This window comes from Nomascus leucogenys, chromosome 1a (genome assembly GCF_006542625.1).
Source record: "Nomascus leucogenys isolate Asia chromosome 1a, Asia_NLE_v1, whole genome shotgun sequence".
Taxonomy (NCBI): Eukaryota; Metazoa; Chordata; class Mammalia; order Primates; family Hylobatidae; genus Nomascus; species Nomascus leucogenys.
In genome coordinates this window covers 57455466-57478510 of record NC_044381.1, presented here as the reverse complement: position 1 = coordinate 57478510, position 23045 = coordinate 57455466, and the positions used below count along the sequence as shown (strand labels likewise).

General features: G+C 44.3%; 1 protein-coding gene across 2 annotated transcripts in view; it reads left to right on the top strand.

Annotated features, from left to right (window-relative positions):
• Positions 1–23045, top strand: part of PCSK5 (proprotein convertase subtilisin/kexin type 5) — a 464720-nt gene that overhangs the window by 405088 nt on the left and 36587 nt on the right. The window contains exons 28-32 of one of the 2 annotated variants that reach the window (XM_030809749.1): positions 1473–1553; positions 5475–5558; positions 7491–7686; positions 18235–18452; positions 19861–20097. In XM_030809749.1, coding sequence (XP_030665609.1) covers positions 1473–1553; positions 5475–5558; positions 7491–7686; positions 18235–18452; positions 19861–20097 — 816 coding nt within the window. The remainder of the gene's footprint in view (positions 1–1472; positions 1554–5474; positions 5559–7490; positions 7687–18234; positions 18453–19860; positions 20098–23045) is intronic. The other variant, XM_003267429.4, reaches the window with a different exon arrangement.

The window sequence follows — 23045 nt, the reverse complement described above, 5'->3', positions numbered from 1 at the left end:
ATGTCTACACCCTCTAGCAGATGCAGGCTTTAGGGTGCGGCACACATGAATTCAAATCCCGGCTCTGTGATTCGCTAGCTGTGTGACCTTGAGCGAGTTACTCATCCTCTCTGAGCCTCAGTATCCTTGTCTGTAAAGTGAAAACATGAAACTGCCTCACACAAAGTCATTTGAAGAATTAAATGAGAAAATGCATATAAAGCTCTCAGGACACATATGACACAATAAAGCCTAGTCTACTCCCTAACTCTTTGACTAGGTCCAGTTTTAACACTTGAAACACTAATTTGCTTTGAAAGCAGCATTCCCTGGTTCACAAAAGAAAGCCATATTTGGGGCCATGCACAGTGGCTCACACCTGTAATCCCAGGACTTTGGGAAGCCAAGGTGGGCAGATCACTTGAGGCCAGGATTCAAGACCAACCTGAACAACGTGGTGAAACTCCGTCTCTACTAAAAATACAAAAATTAGCCAGGTGTGGTGGCATGCATCTGTAGTCTCAGCTACTCAGGAGGCTGAGGCATTAGAATCACTTGAGCCTGGGAGGTGGAGGTTGCAGTGAGCCGAGATCACACCACTGCACTCCATCCTGGGCAACAGAGCGCGACTCTGTCAAAAAAAAAAAAAAAGCCATTTGAGAGGGTGTAGAGATAAATAGGGGTCTGAGGGAAATGGCCCCAGAAAGAAGGCAACAGATAATGGTAAGTTGGGATACCTAATAGGCAGAATCCTGACTTAGCCAAGAATGTATAGTCACAAAGATGTTGAGAGCAGCTTTATTTACGATTTTAAAAAGAGAAGGGAACAATCTCAAAAATATAACAAAAGAAAAAAGCTGAGTGAATTACCTTCCATACAAATAAATATGCAAACCATTAAAAATGGTGTTTACGGCTGGGCACGGTGGCTCATGCCTGTAATCCCAGCACTTTGGGAGGCCAAGAGAGGCAGATCACTTCAGGCCAGGAGTTCGAGACCAACCTGGCCAACATGGTGAAACCCCTCATCTCTACTAAAAATACAAAAAATTGGCCAGGCATGGTGGTGCTTGCCTGTAGTCCCAACTACTTGGGAGGCTGAGGCAGGAGAATCGCTTGAACCTGGGAGCCAGAGGTTGCAACAAGCTGAGATGGTGCCACCACACTCTAGCCTGGGAAACAGAGCAAGACTCCTGGTGAAAAAAAAAAAAAAAATGATGTTTACAAGGAATGTTAATGACGAGAAAATGCCTACGAGATTTATAATGTTAAATGCAGTGTTCAGGGTCAGTTTTATGTATACAGAAGCTATAAGTGATCACACATCTATACATAGATGTAATTATATTCACACACTCAATATGAAGATGAGACATCCACGTACCACAGTATACACAGCAGACATTTCTGGGTGGTGGGATTATAGGTGAAGTTTATCTTCTTTATCCTTTTTGCATTAAAAAAACTAAATACTTTTTTTTTTAATAAAAAAGAAGCTGTGCCCACTGCAAACCTATCTGTGGTGAAGAGCCTGCTGCAGGAGCGACGAGGGTGGAAAGTTCAAATCAAAAGAGGTAACAGGGAAATAGGGAGGTGACAATCACAGCAGCAGAGACTGTCTCTGGAGATGGTCTCCACGGAGAAATCACCCCAAGAAACTGGGAGGCCAGATACAAATGGGGTGCAGAGATGCAGAGGTCATTAGAAAAAGATGGAGAGAGGAGGGGGCCGTAAACACAACATATCAGTGGGCACTCAGAGGGAAGACTGAGAAGTTCTGCAGTGGAGATTTCTGTAACAGATAAGGACATTCGTGACGTGCTAAATGGTCATGCCTGGCAGAGGCTATCAAGAAAAGCCTCTGTCCTTGCAGAACTTTAATAGACTAAGGAAGCACCTCTGCCTTCCCAGTCACCGCAGCATTGTTTGAAATCACAAAGACTGGAAAAAACTAAGTGGTTACCAGTGGGAGATGAGAGAAATAAAGTCGATGTATTCATACAATAGAATACTATGGAGCCACCAAAAGGAAGAGGTTCTTTCTGTAGTGATAAAGAATGATCTCCAAATATATTGCTTGTTTACTTTACAGGCAAGGTGATAAACCATGTGAATAGACACAGCTTGTATGAAAAAGGGTGGAGAAGGGATTGGGAGGGAGACATCACAGTACATGCCTTTTCTCCATTTTGCACCACGTGTGAATTATGTATTAAATAAAAAATAAATAGAATAAATGAACCCCTTGCTTTATATAGTTTAGCTACAGTCATTTCTGAAGAATGGACACTGCACTTCCTGGGTCAAAGTGGTTCTTTCTTTTTTCTTTTTTTTTTTTTTTTTTGCGGTCCTGTCTGGTCTAGAATTTCTGAAGTGGGAAAAAGAGAAACTATGATCATGGTTAAAATTTACTTGTTGCTATTAAGTCCCTAATCTTTTATGATAAAGAACTCTTGCTGGGGAGGACTTTATCCCCTGCCCAGGCCTAATTGCTTAGTTAACTGCTTGTACAGATCTCCCTCTGGTGGACATATGGAGACATTACAGAATTTTATTTTATTTTTATTTGTTATTTTTTAAGAGACAAGGTTTCACTACTTGTCTCAAACTCTTTCACTACTGGTCTCAAACTCTTGGCTTCAAGCGATCCTCCCACCTTGGCCTCCCAGATTGCTGGGATTATAGACATAAGCCACCATGCTTGGCTGACAATACAGAATTTTGTACCAGGTGTATGCAGTAAAATACCAAATTGCCAGAATGTGAGATACATGTAATTATAAATATGTGCATATGTGTAGGTATAGATATTAAAACTTATACAAATATGAGAAAATTGATGAAAACTCATGTCTTTATAAATATATTTTAGTATATACATGATAATATCAAAGGAAAATCAGCCTGAAGCCTGGACGTAGAACATTGAAGATTTGCAAGGTGTTCACTGTCTGATTAATATTGTTGCCTTATTATTCTTTGAACAACTGCTCTCAGCCATTCAGTGAGCATCTGACTATTAGCAACAGGATTGTTGCTCGCCTTTCGACTGCCTTCTCTTTGGGGCTGAGTGATACTGCAGGTTTAAAAAGCCTTCGGGGACAGAATCGGTTACTTTGAGAGGCATGCGGAACACCTTTGTGACAATCCTGTGGCTAAGGCGGCTCTGCACAAGGCTAAATTCAGCCCTTAGCAGATGCCCCAGAGAGGCATCAGTCAATCATCAGCTTTAATTAGGGCATTGGAAAACCAGGGGGCTGGCTGCAGTGACTCACACCTGTAATCCCAGCACTTTCAGAGACCAAGGCGGGTGGATCACCTGAGGTCAGGAGTTCAAGACCAGCCCGGGCAACATGGTGAAACCCCATCTTTACTAAAAATACAAAAATTAGCCAGGCTTGGTGGCAGGTGCCTGTAATCCCAGCTACTTGGGAGGCTGAGACCAGAGAACCGCTTGAACCTGGGAGGCAAAGGTTGCAGTGAGCCAAGATTGCACCACTGCACTCCAGCCTGGGCAATGGAGCGAGACTCTGTCTCAAAAAATAAAAGAAAGCCAGGGTAAATTTTTCTCTCCAAGCTAGGAAAAAACCAACTACCCAGCCTGGCAGCCTAATCATTTATATCTCCATCTCCATCTCCACCTGTATTTGCATCTATCTGCATATCTGTGTCTATCCATCCTATCTATGTATGCATCTTTCTATCATCTGTATTTGAATCTAGTTTCATCTATGGCAAGGCTCATCAGCTTTGTATCCATGACTGTCATCATAGAAGCTGAGCAGGCCACCCAGGTATGAAACCAGAGGGAAGGAAGAGGAGAGTAAAACAAGCCTCGGAAAGGGAGTGGAATGGTGGCAGGAGAGAATCAACAGGAAGCTGAAGGAACTAACCATTTACTGCGCCACTATGTTAAGCACTTGACACTAATCTCATTTAGTCTTCACAACAATCCTATAAGGGCAGAATTATTTTCTCTCATTTTAGAGACAAGGAAAGTAGGACTCTGAGAGTTTAATTACTGTATCCATGCTTACCCTACCCTTCGGCGGCATAGCTGGGATCTGAAGGCAGGTGTGACAAGAGAGCCATCTATACCCGGCTGACTCTTAGGATGAGAAGAAAGAAGATGAAAGGAAGGAGAGGAAGGAAGGGAGAAAGGGAGGGAGGAGGTAATGAAGGAAAATGGTAAGATGTCAACATTGACTGAGGGTCAGGGTCATTGAAATCCCACATTCTGAGCTAGAACTTCGTTTTCTAATTTTTCCCTGTGTGAGCCATGCTGATTTCTGAGCAATCCCTGAGCTCTAGTCAAGGTCTCAATATGTATTGATTGAGTGATGTCTTGAAGCTGTTCTATCTTTGAAATTGTCCCATGGAATTGCTGAGGTGATTTCCTGGGAAAGCCTGCCCGTCAAATGCTGTTGGAGGGAAAGGGAGAAGGGGACACTTCCAATGTTTCCCTGGTTAATGGTATATTAACCTGGGATGACCTACTTATAGCCCAACCAACCAGAAATCTCATGAGTAGGGGATAATTTTGATGTTTAACAATGATTTGGGACAAACTTAAGATGAGGTAAATTTAGGTTGCATAGCACAGTAGCTACTCTGAAGAACACAGTGACCCAAACATTGACCAATAATAAAATCTGATTTTCAAAGAACAGAAAGAGAAAAAAAAAAAGAAAGAAAAGAAGTTCCTCCACGAGAGGTACAATGAATTCTCAATTATCATCTTGGAGTGAAGAGAAATGGTCATCCAGCCAGGCGCGGTGGCTCACGCCTGTAATCCCAGCACTTTGGGAGGCTGGGGTGGGCGGATCACCTGAGGTCAGGAGTTCAAGACCAGCCTGGTCAACATGGCGAAACCCTGTCTCTACAAAAAATACAAAAATTAGCCGGGCATGGTAGTGCGCACCTGTAATCTCAGCTACTTGAGAGGCTGAGGCAGGAGAATCACTTGAGCCCAGGAGGCGAAGGCGGCAGTGAGCCAAGATCGCACCACTACACTCCAGCCTGGGCTACAGAGTGAGACTCTGTCTCAAAAAAAAAAAGAAAGAAAGAAAAGAAAAGGTCATCCAACAGTCTTGGCAATAGAAGTGATTACCTTTGACTCATAAACTCATTCACAAGTGCATACACACAAACTCACTCCCATTTTTAACATACAAAAGAAGTAATCATTTGTTCAGATATCCCCACAGTATGTGTCTGAGGCTATCTTGTAGAATACCACATTCCTTGTGGTAGCACACATTCCTGTGGTATCTTTCTTGATAATCAATTGCAAATGAAGGAGTAAGAGAAAAAATAAATAAATGAAGTCTACACAATGGCAATGAGCCAGTGCCAACAATCAGCTCATGTACGATCAAAAGGATTCCTTTGGGGCAGGAAAAGAGACTAGGTAACCCACGAGATCTTTTTCAGTACTGGAATCCTATGTGCCTATTCAAAAGAGAAGCCTGAACTGTTGTTTCTTTCTTATACAGATATTTTGAGAAAATCCCAGCCTTGTCATTCTTCTTGTAAAACCTGCAATGGATCCGCAACTCTGTGCACTTCATGTCCCAAAGGTTAGTGTGTTGCATGACAGGAGATGGCAGCAGTCAAGCCAAGTCATTGAAACTCATGTGTAGTGGCATCTTTGTGTAAAGAGGTCTGTAAGGCCTTGATCTACTCCCATCACATGTTCCTATTACAGTGGCTACTCGGGAGACACACAGGGACCCAAACATTGACCAATAATAAAAACTGGCTTTCAAAGGACAATAAAAAGAAGTGGTCGGGTACAGTGGTTCACACCTGTAATCCCAACATTTTGAGAGGCTGAAGCGGGAGGAGTGCTTGAGCCCAGGAGTTTGAGATCAGCCTGGGCAACATAGTGAGACCCCACCTCTATAAAAATTTTAAAAATTAGCTGGGCATAGTGGCAGGTCCCTGTAGTTCCAGCTACTTGGGAGGCTGAAATGAAAGCATGGCTTGGCCCCAGGAGGTCAAGGCTGCAGTGAACCATGATCATGCCACTGAACTCCAGCCTGGGTGACAGAGCAAGCCCCTGTCTTAAAAAAAAAAAAAAAAAGTTTCTTAATCTAAAGGCATGATGAAGAGGGAGGGAGGAAGGAATAAGAGCAGCAACATAACAGTTTGATAACTTATCAATTGCTTCATCTATGAAAACAAAAATCACAAATAACATAACTTCCCTGAATTAGGGGAATATTTTACTTAAATGGTACAGTGACATAAAGAATGTTTAAGTGGGCTGGGCATGATGGCTCATGCCAGTAATCCCAACACTTTGGGAGGCTGAAGCAGGAGGATCACTTGAGGCCAGGAGTTGGAGACCAGCCTGGCTAACATGGCAAATCCCCGTCTCTACTAAAAATACAAAAATTAGCCACATGTATTGGCACATGCCTGTAATCCCAGGCTACTCGGGAGGCTGAGACATGAGATCACTTGAACCTGGGAGGCAGAGGTTGCAGTGTGCACTTCAACCTGGATGACAGAGCAAGACGCTGCCTCAAAAAAAAAAAAAAAAAAAAGAATATTTACATGTTTACATGATCATTATAAAGTCCATGTTGGAATGTACAATGTTAATAGTGGAATCTGATGCAAAAGCAGAAAAATTTACAATAGGCAAGCCACGATTATAATCATCTAAAATATAAAAGGTTACACTCAAAAAGCTAAAGCATTTTCTTGGAATTTTGGGTGTGAGAGTGATTTTGAAAATTGGTTTTCTTAATGAGTATCTGCTGTTTTTCGATTAAAAAATAGATGGATCCTCTGTTAAAGGGAGAGTTGGGTGGAAGAGTTGTAACTCTGGGCCGAGCCTGTAATCCCAGCACTTTAGGAGGCCGAAGCGGGCAGATTACCTGAGGTCAGGAGTTCGAGTCCCACCTGTCCAACATGGTGAAACCCCATGTCTACTAAAAATACAAAAATTAGCCAGGTGTGGTGGTGCACGCCTATAGTCCCAGCTGCTCGGGAGGCTGAAGTAGGAGAATCACTTGAACCCGGGAGGCAGAGGTTGCAGTGAGCCAAGATCGCACCAGTGCACTCCAGCCTGGGAGATAGAGCAAGACTCCTTCTCAAAAAAAAAAAAAGAGTTGCAACTATGTTAGTGTCCTAACAAGATGGGCTTTGGGGAAGCAGAGTATTAATAGATTCCATCAAGCTGTGCATGTACAGCTGCCTTACACCAGGAAGACATAGTGAGTGTGTTAATAAGACTGATCAACTGGGCAAAGGGAAGCCCCATCATGACCTATACCTAATATCTGTAGGAAAGGAAAGAAACAGGCAAAAGCCTCTTGCTGTCAATTGCCTTCTAGAAATGTAACTCATCCTGGAGGACTTCGCATCACTAGTAAATATTTTGGAAAGCCTGAAATAAGTGCCGGGATACTTTGGTCTTTGGAAAGTTTAAAAAAGCCATGTCTCTGCATGGAAAAACACATGATGACTATTCCTATCTTCCCTCTTCCTTGAATTTCTAGGTGCATATCTTCTGGCTCAGGCCTGTGTTTCCTCCTGTCCCCAAGGCACATGGCCTTCCATAAGGAGCGGGAGCTGCGAGAACTGTACGGAGGCCTGTGCCATCTGCTCTGGAGCCGATCTTTGTAAAAAGTGCAAGATGCAGCCGGGCCACCCTCTCTTCCTCCATGAAGGCAGGTGCTACTCCAAGTGCCCGGAGTAAGTTTCCTTTTTAATTTCACTTCCTGCTTGTAATCACTCTCCTATGGTACTTTGGGAGCAATTCTTTCTTATTCACCAAAAAACTCTTCTCCGCTCTATGAGCGCCCACGTACATGTCCTCTGTTGACTGACATGGCTATGGGCCACAGCAGCCAAAACTTACATGAGGCCAGATGCTCACTTCTCCTTTGTGACTGTTTTATGTATATATTTTTACTTTTATGAAAAATATGTTCAGGGGCTGGGCGTGGTGGCTCACACCTGTAATCCCAGCACTTCGGGAGGCTAAGGCAGAAGGATTGCTAGGAATTTGAGACCAGCCAGGCAACATAGCAAGACTCTACAAAATATTTAAAAATTAGCCAGTGGGTGCTGTAGTCCCAGCTACTTGGGAGGCTGAGGCGGGAGGATTCCTTGAGCCCAGGAGATTGCAGTGAGCTGTGATTGTGCCACTGCACTCCAGCCTGGATGACAAGGCAGGACTCTGTCTTTTTAAAAAAAAAAAAAAAAAGAAAAAACAGTTATTTTCCCACCTTATATTAATGATCAACTTATGTCATGTTTTTTTTCCTCCATTACAAAAGTAAGTCTGTGATGTGAACCTCTTCTAAAGGTTTAAATAGGGGAGGCATGAATTATAGATAATAAGTAACACCTGGTTAGTTATTTATTGATTCCTCCTGGTTTCCTTGGTCCCCTGGTTTGTAGTTGCTTTACTCTTCCTACCAACAGTCCCACCTCCAGAATTTACCTAGGAAGAAAGTGAGGAATAGCAAATGGAAGAGTATAGCAAGAAACTTTCAGCAATAAGCTACAGAAATGCCAAGTAAAATGACTGAGACATAACAGGGTTTATTATCTCACAGAACAAAAATGTCGCAAGTCCAGTATCGGTCACTTCAGCGGCCAAAAAGTTCATTACAAAGTCTGGTTTTTCTGTTTTGCTCTTGTACCTTCCTTAGCTCGTCCTCTCTGACCGGCACCGCTGCTGAGCCCACATTATGTGTCTCAGCTCCAGACCCGGTCACCCCATGCAGCCACTACCAGGGCCAGGAAAGGGGATGTTTCCCCTTGTTTATCCTTTTCTTGAAGAAAAGAAAATTTCCTCAGACTTTTCTTCTAATCTCAGTCGCAAGAATGCATCACTGATACCTCCCTAAATCAATCCCTGGCAAAAAGAATGGAAATATTGGAGTGGTTTAGGCTGAACTAGATTCATGCCTGAACATCCAAGCAACTCAGTACTCTGACAGCCAGGAAGAATGGAGAGAGGGAGGCAGGAAATAAATGTGCGGAAGTAACTGACAGTGTCTACTTTAAGGAGTTAGAATTTTCACTTGCCCTCTTATTAAAAGAATTTGATACAACAACGCCTATTTCCTGACTAGGCGTGGTGGCTCACACCTGTAATCACAGCATTTTGGGAGGCCAAGTGGGAGGATCACCTGAGGTCAGGAGTTCAAGACCAGCCTGACCAACATGGAGAAACCCGGTCTCTACTAAAAATACAAAATTAGCCGGGCATGGTGGGTGTCATATGCCTGTAATCCCAGCTACTCGGGAGGCTGAAGCAGGAAACTTGTTTGAACCCAGGAGGTGGAGGTTGCAGTGAGCTGAGATCACGCCATTATACTCCAGCCTGGGCAACAAGAGCGAAACTCCATCTCAAAAAAAAAAAAAAGCAAAAAAGCAAAAATGTCACCTATTTCCTAGTGACATATTTGTTTTCATTATTGAGATAGACTCTACAGAGTATAAATATAAGTTATGAGTATAAATATAGTGTAACTATAAGGTATTTACTCTCAAAAAGCATCCAATCTAGTGTAGAAAGCCAAGCATATTCAGCTCAACAACACAGATTTAGCACCAACTAGGTGTAAAAATTGATACTGATACAATATCAATATATTGTATTGTATATGTGTAGCTCAGTGGAGTCTATTCTTCTACCAACAATTGATATTGATATTGATATTGACATTGATATGGAAAGCTAAGTTAAGACCAACTCCAGGAAGTCCAAGTCTGCAAAACGCTTACAATCCACTAAAGGAGGTTTACATCAGTCAACGTCATACTTCTCAGGGCCTTAATATACAAAGGGCTAAGAGATTCCACGGGAAAAGAAAACATTTTAAATCACTATTTTTTGAATGCTTGCAATGTCCAGGTATTGTGCTAAGGGCTTTAAATGTATGATCCCATTAATTCTCACGAGAATTCTCGTATCCACTTACTATTATTTTCCCTCATTTGACCAATGAGGAAAAGAATAGCAGGCTCAATTTTACGCATCAAATACATGGTGTGGCCAGAATTTGAACCCAAACCTCTCTGGCATTGAAGTCCATGTGCTTAACTATCACTCAGTGCTGCCTTCTTGTACAATTGAGTATTTTTTAAATCACAACTTTATTGAAATATAATTCACATACCATACAATTCACCCCTAAAAGTGTATAATTCACAGTTTTTAGTATATTCAAAGAGTTATGCAACCATTACCACAATCATTTTCAGAACATTGTCATGAACCTAGAAAGAAACCCTGTCCCCTTTTAGCTGTTATTCCTACTTTTTCCATTTCCCCCAGCCCTAAGCAAGCACTAATCTACTTTCTGTCCCTATAAATTTGCTGTTCTCGGACATTTCCTATAAATGGGATTGTATAAAATGTGGTCTTTGAGCCAAGCATGGTGGCCATGGTGCACACCTCTAGTCCCAGCTGTCAGGAGCCCAAGGCTGGAGAATTGCTTGAGCCCAGGAGTTCAAGGTCAGCCTGAGCAACATAGCAGACCTTGTCTCTGAAAACAAAAACAAAACATATAAAACAAAAAAGACAAAACATGTTTTTTCGTGACAGACTTTTTGACTTAGCATAATGGTTTCCAACTTCATCCCCAGCTGGGTATTTGAGAAAAGGCTTGATGGTCACTAGCTCTTGAAGGATTTTGTCAAGCAGAGAGTGGAGAAAGGGTAGCAAAGGATCAGGGTAAGAGAACCCAGGTGAGAAGGCAGGTTTGGAAACTCCCAGTCCTCCTCCCCTATCAACCGAGCTCCACCCCAGCAAACTCAGCCAAATGTTATAATAAAGCAAAGGTGAAAGAGATCTGCTTACCAGAGTCAGTCATTGCTTCCTCAGTGGTAGGATTAAACTGGTTGTCATTATTATTGCCTTATTTATTTAATCACTACCTTTTTCAACTCTCTCTTGGATTCTTTGAGTGTTCCAGGAATTGACAACGCATTAAAACAAGGAAGAAACAGATGCATTTTGCTTTACTCCAGTTAGTTGACCACTCATTGTTTTTTACCTCCGAGTCTGGGTTGAACCATTTTCTTGGAGCAATGGGACACTATGCAGACATGCAGCAGTCAAGATAGTCTTTATTTCTTGGGCAGTAGGAAAGCTACCAGCATGGCCTAGGAATATTGCAGACTATAGAACTGCAAGCATATGCCCTCCTGCTATGGGTAGGGTGATCTGATTATAGTGGAATCCCTCATCTTTGTGTTTACACACACACAAAAAAGAAAACTAACAACAGAAGACAGAGTCTGAGGAACACATAATATCCAGTTTATCTTGGGAAGCTTTTATTGCTGTGTCTGAGAAATCACCCTTTTGGGTGTGATCCATCCTAGAACAGCAATAAGGTTTATAACAGGAACATAACCTGCAATGACACAGCATCCAGATATTCAGAGTTATTTATAAGATAGCATTTAGTGGCCCCTGCTTTTTCAAATATAGTATATGTGCATAAAAAAAAGTGTTTGTTTGTTTGTTTGTTTTGAGACCGAGTCTCGCCCTGTTGCCCAGGCTGGAGTGCAATGGCACAATCTCGGCTCACTGCAATCTCTGCCTCCCAGGTTCAAGCAATCATCCTGCCTCAGCCTCCCAAGTAGCTGGGATTACAGGCGCATGCCACCACACCTGGCTTATTTTTTTTTCTATCTTCTGTAGAGATGGGGTTTCACCATGTTGGCCAGGCTGGTCTCGAACTCCTGACCTCATGATCCGCCCACTGTGGCCTCCCAAAGTGCTGGGATTACAGGCATAAGCCACTGCCCCAGGCCAAAAATAGGTTTTAACAGTAACTTTTTTTTTTTTTTTTTGAGATAGAGTTTCACTCTTGTTGCCCAGACAATGGCGCCATCTCAGCTCACTGCAACCTCCACCTCCCAGGTTCAAGTAATTCTCCTGCCTCAGCCTCCCAAGTAGCTGGGATTACAGGCATCTGCCACCACACCTAGCTAATTTTTTGTATTTTTAGTAGAGATGGGGTTTCACCACGTTGGCCAGGCTGGTCTTGAACTCCTGACCTCAGGTAATCCACCCACCCTGGCCTTTCAAAGTGCTGGGATTACAGGCCTGAGCCACCGTCCCCAGTAACATAGGTTGTTTAAAAAGCAACAGAAAACTTAAGGTGGACTCACATTCACCAAATGTGAACAGATTTGAAGCTCTGTTGAAGAAAAACAGCCTTCCTTTAAGTGCTGCTGGTCACTGTCTTGGTGTCTGTGAAATGGAGGTGAAGGCCCAGGACCACACAGCTTTCAGGGGACATGGATTTATCTGAGCTGAAAGACTTCAACATAAAGTACTTTGAATTTAACAACTTCGTACATGCAACCATTTCTTTTCAAAAGAAATATTAGCCTTCTTAAATAAAATAATTGTGAAATAAAGCGCTAAGGAAAACAATGTACCATTGTACATTGTTTTATAAATGCAGAGAGAGGAAAGGAGAACCAACTCCCAGGCAGATCTGTGTGGAGAAGACTACTTTTTTTTTTGAGATGGAGTCTCGCTCTGGAATGCAGTGGTGCAATCTCAGCTCACTGCAATTTCTGCCTCCCAGGTTCAAGCGATTGTCCTGCCTCAGCCTCCCAAGTAGCTGGGATTACAGGCGCCCACCATCAAGCTCAACTAATTTTTGTATTTTTGTAGAGACAGCATTTCGCCATCTTGGCCAAGCTGGTCTTGAACTTCTGACCTCAGGTGATCTGCCCATCTGGGCCTCCCAAAGTGCTAGGATTACAGGCATGAGCCACTTCAAGAGTTTTATTATTTTTTCTTTTTGCTTGAATCCATTTCTTTCATTTCAGCATCTCATCCAACATCCACTGACCCTCTTCTGAGAGGGATCTGAAAAAGATTTATTCATGTTGCATCTTTTTAGGCTCTGTATTAGCATTCATCATCTTCAGTGTCCAGAAACTATTCTCTGCAGGTCTTGGCCAGGCCTAGCATTGAGATTCCCTGGAGGTGGGCCTGATATTACAAAGCTCCCCTCCTTTAAACACAGAGTGGATCATTGTGGCAAGCCAGTTCCCACCTTAAGGTTACAAGATGTGGCTGGCCCCACTCTGAGTCATCCCACTACCAACTCTCAGGTGTGGCAAGAGAGGCCCATCATGAATAACAAAGACACCCCTAACTCTTAGGAAATTCCAAAGGTTTTGAGGTTAGCTGAAGAGAAAGATCAGACCTCTCTTTGGGTGAGGTCAAATTCTTTACTATGCATACAGGAAAAACGAATCCATCAAATTTTCATTCGATTAGAAGATGTGATTGGTAAGGTGCACCTGTAATCCCAGCATTTTGGGAGGCCATGGTGGGCACACTGCTTAAGGCCAGGAGTTTGAGACCAGCTTGGGTAACATAGTAAGACCCCCATCTCTACCAAAAAAAAAAAAAAGATAAAAATTTAAAAATTAGCCCAGTGTGGCGGCACACACCTGTAGTCCCAGCTATTCAGGAGGCCAAAGTGGGAGGATCACTTGAGCCCAGCAAGTCGAGGCTGCAGTGAGCCATGATCGCACCACTGCACTCTAGCCTGGGCAACAGAGCCAGACCTTGTCTCACCAAAAAAAAAAAAAAGAATGTGATCTGTTTAAGAATGCACTAAATTTCCTTAATTTCAAGTTTCTCAAATCTGATCAAACTGCTGGTGGGCATATAACACATTGCCATCCACTGTCTTGTTCAATTCATTTTTAAGAGATAGACTTTGTTTAAGCAAAGTAGCTGAGTCTTTCTTCTTCAAGCATTCTCTGTCATGGTCAAAAAAAAGCTAAGGGTACTACTGTGTGATGAAGTCCGATCTTAGCTTTTATCTGGATGCTATTTCTTTCTCTCACTTCTACCTAGACTGCTTTCTTCTCCAATTTTTCTTACCTGAAACTATATCAGAAATATGACTTTTTGGCTGGGCGCAGTGGCTCACACATGTAACTGGGAGGCCAAGGCAGGCAGATCACTTGAGGTCAGGAGTTCGAGACCAGCCTGGCCAACATGGTAAAGCCCCATCTTTACTAAAAAATACAAAAATTAGCCAGGCATGGTGATGCATGCCTGTAGTCCCAGCTACCCAGGAGGCTGAGGCAGGAGAATCACTTCAACCCGGAAGGTGGAGGTTGCAGTGAGTTGAGATCACGCCACTGCACTTCAGCCTAGGTGACAGAGTGAGACCCTGTCTCAGACAAAACAAAACAAAGAAATGTGACTTCTGTTCACCCCTATCCTATTTCTTCCTGGCACACTCAATATATTTTTGTTTACTGAATGCATACAGTAAATAAATGACTGAAAGAATGATTAAACGTGTGAGTGCCGATTAATTAAAACATCAAGTAAAAATGCTGGGTACGAGCGGATCCCTTCCTGGCTTGTGATTTAAAGAGGTCTCTGATACATTGGGTTATTTGTTGCAGTTCTTCGCCACTCCTTGTATTCATGCCCACTGCCTGCAACTTTGCACCAGCTCCACTAGAGACGAAATGGACTTCCTCGTCCCTTGACTTTGGCTGGGTTATGTGACTTGCTTTGGCCAAAGACATGTTAGCAGAAGAAAGGTGGAGGCATAAAATGTGCCCGATTGAACTTGCCCTTCTGTGCGTTTGTCACAGCTGTGAGAAGAATGTCCCCTGGTAGTCCCGGTAGCCAGGGAAAATAGAGGGATGTGAAGGCGTGGACCCAGTGTGTAGCCTGGAGTCAAGCCAGCCAAGCCCAGCCTTGATCTGCTTCCCCCCACACATGAGTGAGAGTAAATGATTGTTGTTTTAAGCCACCAAGTTTTGGGTTGGGGTGGTTTGTGACACAGCAATATTATGGCACTAACTCACTAATGGTTCATGATAGAAAGCAATTGGAATAGGTACCTATCATATCAGAAGTCTATTTTCTCTAAGCCGGCTTATGGTTCTTCCTCTTCTGCAAGTTGCAGCTCTTCCCTTCAGCTTTTCCCACCAAAGAAACCTCATCTAAGTTCATGTCCTTTGCAGGGACATGGATGAAGCTGGAAACCTTCATTCTCAGCAAACTAACACAGGAACAGAAAATCAAACACTGCATGTTCTCACTCATAAGTGGGAGTTGAACAACGAGAACACATGGATGCAAGGAGGGGAACATCACACACCAGGGCCTGTCAGAGGGTGGGGGGCAAGGGGATGGAGAGCATTAGGAGAAATACCTAATGTAGATAGATGACGAGTTGATGGGTGCAGCAAACCACTATGGCACATGTATACCTATGTAACAAACCTGCACATTCTGCACATGTACCGCAGAATTTAAAGTACAAAAAGAAAGAAAAAAGAAAAAAAAGAAACCTCTTCTATCCATCCCTCATCTCCCAAATATATTTGAGAGGATTGGGGTTTTATATTTTACTGTGTTCCCCCACCAGTGAGTGATTTTTATAATGGGATAGTTTAATCACTGGGGTTCTATATATACAGATATAAGACTCCACCTGGAAGAAGGTGATTTGCACAAACATACTGGTACTCAAAATATGTTTAGTGCTGTGTGCAAATATTCATATGTATGCATTTGAAAAACGTCATCAGAGGTTGGCTGAGAGCATCCAGTGGTTCCAATCTTACAGGGCATTGACCCTTTTGAGTCTTTTGGAAATTTTTTTTGTTTATTAAATGTTTTTAAAATTTATTAATTGAATGAAAAATATTTTCTACTTTAAAGTTAAGCTCTAACAAAAAGAAAGAAAAAATAATAAAACTTAGCGGGTCATATAGGGAAAAGAGAAGATGACTAAACTATATACAAATTAACAACAGTTGTTCTCAGACCAATCAAATTCACAAGAATATGAACCCCAAATATCTGAGGCAGGTCTCGGTCAATTTAGGTCGTTTATTTTGCCACAGTTGAGGACACATGCCCATGACAGCCTCAGGAGGTCCTGATGACATGTGCCCAAGGTGGTCAGGGCACAGCTTAGTTTTATGCTTTTTAGGGAGACATGAGACATCAATCAATATATGTAAGATGTACATTGTAGGCCAGGCGTGGTGGCTCACACCTGTAATCTCAGCACTTTAGGAGGCCAAGGCGGGCGGATCACGAGGTCAAGAGATCGAGACCATTGTGGGCGGAGGATTATCTAGGCACGAAGGCAAGAGACTGAAGGCACAAACTGTTTCAGTATAATAAAGAAAATAGTTAGAATAAGAATAGTCATAATACAAATTAGATATAGAGATGATCATGGACAATTATCAATCATTATTATAAACATTATTAATCACTAGCTTTTAATATTACTCTTTGTTGCATTACTAATATAACCTAGGAATAACCGGCAGGTATAGGGTCAGGTACTGAAGGGACATTGTGAGAAGTGACCTAGAAGGCAAGAGGTGAGCCCTCTGTCACGCCCGCATAAGGGCGTGAAGGCTCCTTGGTGAAGCGGTAACGCCAGTGTCTGGGAAGGCACCCGTTACTTAGCAGACCGCGAAAGGGAGTCTCCTTTCCTTGGGGAGCCAGGGAACACTCTGCTCCACCAGCTTCTTGTGGAAGGCTGGATATTATCCAGACCTGCCCGCAGTCATCCGGAGGGCTAAACCCCTCCCTGTGGTGCTGTGCTTCAGGGGTCACACGCCTTGTCCACTTTCATGCTCCTCCTGCACTCCTGGTTCCTCTTTGAACTTCGTAGTAGATAGCAGTAGAAGAAATAGTGAAAGTCTTAAAGTCTTCGATCTTTCTTATAAGTGCAGAGAAGAAAACGCTGACGTATGCTGCCTTCTCTCTCTGCTTCGACTACCTAAAAGGGAAGGGCCCCTTATCCTGTAATCACGTGACTTGCTTCACCTTGTCAATCACTTAGAAGGGTCACCCTCCTTACCCTGCCCACTTGTCTTGTATGCAATAAATATCAGCGCACACAGCCATTCGGGGCCACTACCGGTCTCCACATCTTGATGGTAGTGGTCCTCTGAGCCCAGCTGTTTTCTCTTTATCTCTTTGTCTTGTGTCTTAATTTATTACAATCTCTCATCTCCGCACACGGGGAGAACACCTGCTAAGCCCCGTAGGCTGGACTGTACAGGCCATCCTGGCTAACATGGTGAAACCCCGTATCTACTAAAAAAAAAAATACAAAAAGAATCAACCAGGCGTGGTGGCACGCACCTATAGTCCCAGCTATTCAGGAGGCTGAGGCAGGAGAATTGCTTGAACCTGGGAGGCAGAGGTTGCGGTGAGCCGAGATCGTGCCATGCACTCCAGCCTGGGTGACAGAGCAAGACTCTGCCTCAAAAAAAAAAAGGTACATTGTAGCTTCTTTTTTTTTTTTTTTTTTTTTTGAGACAGAGTCTCGCTCTGTTATCTAGGCTGGAGTGCAGTGGCGTGATCTCGGCTCACCTCAACCTCTGCCTTCCTAGTTCAAGCAATTCTCCTGTCTCAGCCTCCCAAGTAGCTGGGACTACAGGAGCAAGCCATCACACCCGGCTAATTTTTGTATTTTTAGTAGAGACTGGGTTTTGCCATGTTGGCCAGGCCGGTCTCGAACTCCTGATCTCAGGTGATCCACCCGCCTCGGCCTCCCAAAGTGCTGGTATTACATGCATAAGCCACCCTACCCAACCCATTGTAGCTTTTTAAAATCTTAGTAACTATCTGGGTTTTTTTGGGTTTTTTTTTTCTTAAGACAGAGTCTCGCTCTGTCACCAGGTTGGAGTGCAGTGGCATGATCTCAGCTCTCTGCAGCCTCTGCCTCCCGGGTTCAAGTGATTCTCCTGTCTCAGCCTCCTGAGTAGCTGGGACTATAGGCGTGGACCACCACGCCCAGCTAATTTTTGTATTTTTTAGTAGAAACTGTGTTTCACCATGTTGGCCAGAATGGTCTTGATCTCCTGACCTCATGACCTGCCGGCCTTGGCCTCCCAAAGTGCTGGGATTACAAGCGTGAGCCACCACACCCGGCCAGTAGCTATCTTTTAAAGAAATAGCATGGGAGGCAGGTTTGCTCTAAGCAGTTCCCAGCTTGATCTTTCCCTTTGGCTTAGTAATATTGGGGTCCCAAGATTTATTTTCCTTTCACAAGAATAAGCCCTGTCCTTTTCCTTTCATTTTTCTGAATGTTCTTTTTCACTTCCTCATAAATCCCATGGATGCCTCTCAGCTGACAACAGCAGCAGCCCTTTTGTTTTTAGCCCTAATTCCTTTTCTCCAGGAATGAATCACTTCTCCAACAGGTCAGCTTCTCCAGTTGCTCTCTCTTCCTTCCACAGGGGCTTTTATGCAGAAGACGGCATATGTGAACGCTGTAGCTCTCCCTGCAGAACATGTGAAGGAAACGCCACCAACTGCCATTCTTGTGAAGGAGGCCTCGTCCTGCACCACAGAGTGTGCCAGGAAACCTGCCCCGAGAGGCACGTGGCTGTGGAGGGGGTATGCAAGCATTGTCCAGAGATGTGTCAGGACTGCATCCATGAGAAAACATGCAAAGGTACCTAGGAGCTTCCCACGGGAGAGCAAGGCTCTGCTGAGCCACCAGGTGGGGGCCGATTATCTGAGGGTGGATGGCAAAGAGCTGTGGGAACCAGTCTCCCTATCATTCCTGAAAGGTATGTCTCTGTGCCTGTCATCAGAGAAACTGAGGGTGAGATACACCCTTTTCATTATGGATGCTGCAAGCTATGACAAGCAAGAGCCCCTTTTTGCATGATTTCTTACACACCCCCCCAACATGTACACACACAACAGGTGTGCAAGCGCTATCCTAGGTGCTAGAGATACAGAGAAGAACCCAATGTTCTCATCTTTTTTTTTTTTTCCTTGAGATGGAGTTTCACTCTTGTTGCCCATGCTGGAGTGCAATGGTGCAATCTCAGCTCACTGCAACCTCTGCCTCCCATGTTTAAGCGATTCTCCTGCCTCAGCCTCCAGAGTAGCTGGGATTACAGGCATGCACCACCGCACCCGGCTAATTTTACATTTTTAGTAGAGACGAGGTTTCTCCATGTTGGTCAGGCTGGTCTCAAACTCCTGACCTCAGGTGATCCGCCGGCCTCAGCTTCCCAAAGTGCTGGGATTACAAGCGTGAGCCACCACACCCAGCTGTTCCCAACTTTTTGAACACAAAATCTTACAGACTGATAGTAAGCCACAAAACACAGAGGTAGCTAGAAAACTGCAATTGTTAAAAAGGATAAGAAAGAAAAGTTCGGGCAACTATGACAGATGACCACTCTGGCTGTGAACAAATTTTGTTGTTTCTTTCCCTCAGGAATTATCTCCCCCAAAAAGCTGTTCAATTTTCTCTCCAGAATAAGACAGACTCATTTAACTGGTACTGTCCTATCCAAAGTATTCTCTTGGTGTGACCTCAAGTGTTTCCCAGGATTCCCCCCAAAGTAAGAAAATGAACACAAATAAAATAAACCCGCAATGTATTCTTCACACTGATCAATCCTGTATTCATTGTTGTACCTGATCAACGAATGAAAAGTTAACTAATCCAACCATTCCTAAACTGCTTTCTGTATTGAACACAATGTGAGGTTCTCAATACAATTTTTAATATCTATTAATGCTCTTCGGGTTTTTCAAACAATACCGCCAGCCTCTCAGCCATCCCTGTCTTTTGCAGCATTGCAAATTTTTGCACCTCCAAAGGGCAGACCATTCCAGTGTGTAAGTCCAGCACCATCTAATATGGTCACCATGTGTGGCCTCCTCGTCCCAAAGCAGGGCTTGTTAGACATCAAGTCTGTGCCCTGGCAGGGTGGGGAGAGGGCAAGCATACTCTCAGGTCAAATCAACCAAAGTGCTGAGGGAGGAGCTAGCCCACTGCAGACAACGAATTCCTTTCTCCTATCCCCTGGGAATAACTTGCTGCTTCCTCCTTTTCCCAGAGTGCATGTCTGAGTTCTTCCTGCATGATGATATGTGCCACCAGTCCTGTCCCCGTGGCTTCTACGCAGACTCGCGCCACTGTGTCCCCTGTCATAAAGACTGTCTGGAGTGCAGTGGCCCCAAAGCCGATGACTGCGAGCTCTGTAGTGAGAATTCCTGGGTCCTCTATGATGGACTGTGCTTGGAGGAGTGTCCAGCGGGAACCTATTATGAAAAGGAGACTAAGGAGTGCAGAGGTAAAGGCTTCTGGGATTCAAAATAGGCTCCGGGGTTTGCACAGTTCCAGCCCCAGCCCCAGCGCCAGAGCTGTCATCTCAATCTTTTTTTTGTTTTGTTTTGTTTTTGTTTTGAGACGAGGTCTCCCTCTGTCACCCAGGCTCAAGTTCAGTAGCACGAACATGGCTCACTGAAGCCTCTGCCTCCTGAGCTCAAGTGATCCTCCCACCTCAGCCTCCAGAGTTGCTGGGAACATAGAGATGAGGTCTCAGAATGTTGCCTAGGCTGGTCTTGAACTCCTGGCTTCAAGCAATCCTCTGCCTTGGCCTCCCAAAGTGCTGGGATTACAGGTGTGAGTCACCATGACCAGTCCGTCTCATCCTTTACCATCTCACTCAAGGAGGCGTATTTTGAACCGGTTGTAAATAATTTATAAATAAATCGCTCATAAGCTTTGTACAGCTAACTTTTATTAGTGACAAATCACGTGGACCTTCCTCACAACAGTGGCTATGAACTGCTGGTCAAAAGAAGTTATCACATAAAGATTTACGGCAGAGAGGAGGAGCCTTCAAAAGCTACCTGAGACTTCTTGAAATGTTAAGCCATTAAAAGTTTATAACACAAGCAAATTGTGCCACCATAAGGGACTTTCTTGGTGCCTCTTGTCTCCCTTCATGGGTGATTTTTTTTGAGACAGAGTCTCACTCTGTTGGCTAGAGTGCGGTGGCACAATCTTGGCTTACTACAACCTCTGCCTCCTGGGTTCAAGTGATTCGCCTGCCTCAGGCTCCTGAGTAACTGGGACTACAGGCGTGTGCCACCACACCCAGCTAATTTTTCCATTTTTAGTAGAGACAGGGTTTCACCATGTTGACCAGGCTGGTCTTGAACTCCTGACCTCAAGTGATCCACCTGCCTCGCCCTTCCAAAGTGCTGGGATAACAAGCGTGAGCCACGGCGCTCGGCCCATGTTTTGTTGTTGTTGTTCTTGGGATGGAGTCTCGCTCTGTTGCCCAGGTTGGAGTGCAGTGGCATGATCTCAGCTCATCGCAGCCTCCACCTCCCGGGTTCAAGTGGTTCTCCTGCCTCAGCCTCCTGAGTAGCCGGGATTACAGGCAGCTGCCACCACACCTAGCTAGTTTTTGTATTTTTAGTAGAGACAGGGTTTCACCATGTTGGCCAGGCTGGTCCTGAATGCCTGATCTCAAGTGATCCGCCCACCCCGGCCTCCCAAAGTGCTGGGATTACAGGCGTGAGCCACCGTGCCCAGCCTCCCTTCATGGTTTGCTCCCTGGAAGCTCCCCACCTTCCTCTTCATATCCTTCAATTCCTGCTCCAAGGTCCCTATTTCCACTCCCACTCAATCCCTGCATGTTCAAGAAAGGATCTGCTATTATTTATACCTCCTTATGTTTTAACTCGGCATGAATAATTTGCCTCTTATTCATTATCAAGGAACAGAAAAATAAAATAAGTTACGCACTCTAGAATTCTCTAGCAAGTCAGAGAAATGTTGTGGGGCAGGGGGCTTTTCTAGAGCCCAGGATTCACTCCAGTGAGGCAGCCTGAGGTCCTTCAGCCCCACATGTTGCCCCCAAGCAAACACGACGAGATAGATGTCCAGAGGCAGTTCTGCTAACAACCGTGAGAGCCTGAGAGTGACCTTCCACTGAGAAACCCTGGGACACCCACACCCTAGGACATACTCAGGGGAAGGTTTTTAGTAGGACATGAAGATGTGTCTCGGTCCTGAAGGCTTGCTGCTCCAGCCTTGTGATGTGGATATGCCTTTTTGTGTGTTTTATATAAAGCACTATTTAGTATTAATGTCCTACCTGCCCATATGTGAAAAAGCGTGGATGTCAAGGCTGTGCCTGCATGCAGAAGAGGCGGACGTTCATGTGGGAGGCAGGCTGTGGAGCTGGGGATGGCTTCTGGGAGGTGAGAGACTCAGCAGCAGGCCTCCAGCGCCATCTTGCCTCTGCGAGGGCAGGAACTGAGGTTCAACTTCTGGCCTTTCTCTGGTGTTGAATAATGAAGTAATTTACCATACAGAGAGCTTTACAGGTCTCAGAGTATGTTTTCTTAATTTATCTGATTTAATTATCTCCTTGAGAAAGGCCCCTGGTTGCCCATTAGAATCACCTGGGCAGCTCTTAAAACCAAAGGTGCCTGCACCCAACATTTTAATTCCTTCTCCCACCGCCAATAATTCTGATGCTTAGTGTGGGTTGAGAGCCATTGAGGTAAATGCAATTTTCTACATTTTTCTGAGAAGGAAACAGATGCTTTGAGAAGTTAAGCACCTGCTCAATATGACCCCACTAGTGAGGACAGAGTTGGAAACTCACTTGGTGTGTCTCCCTACAATGACATTGCACTTTCTTTTTTTTCTTTTCTTTTCTTTTTTTTTTTTTTTGAGACGGAGTTTCGCTCAAGTTGCTCAGGCTGGAGTGCAATGGCGCGATCTTGACTCACCACAACCTCCGCCTCCCTGGTTCAAGCGATTCTCCTGCTTCAGCTTCCCGAGTGACTGGGATTACAGGCATGTGCCACCACGCCCAGCTAATTTTGTATTTTTAGTAGAGATGGGGTTTCTCCATATTGGTCAGGGTGGTCTCAAACTCCTGACCTTAGGTGATCCGCCCGTCTCGGCCTCCCAAAGTGCTGGGATTACAGGCATGAGCCACCGTGCCCGGCCGCCATTGCACTTTCTACCAGACCAAAGGGAGAGGAAGGAATGTGGTATTGGAAGAAACAGTGACAACCTGACTTTCCAGAGAGACAATACAAAGAATGTGATCTGAAAATTAAGATTTGGGGAAGTGTAGAGAAGCATTTAGAACGGAGCAGTCTCAGCTGGACACGGTGGCTCACATCTGTAATCTCAACAACACTTTGGGGGGCCAAGGTGGGAGGATCACTTGAGTCCAGGAATTTGAGACCAGCCTGGGCAACATAGCAA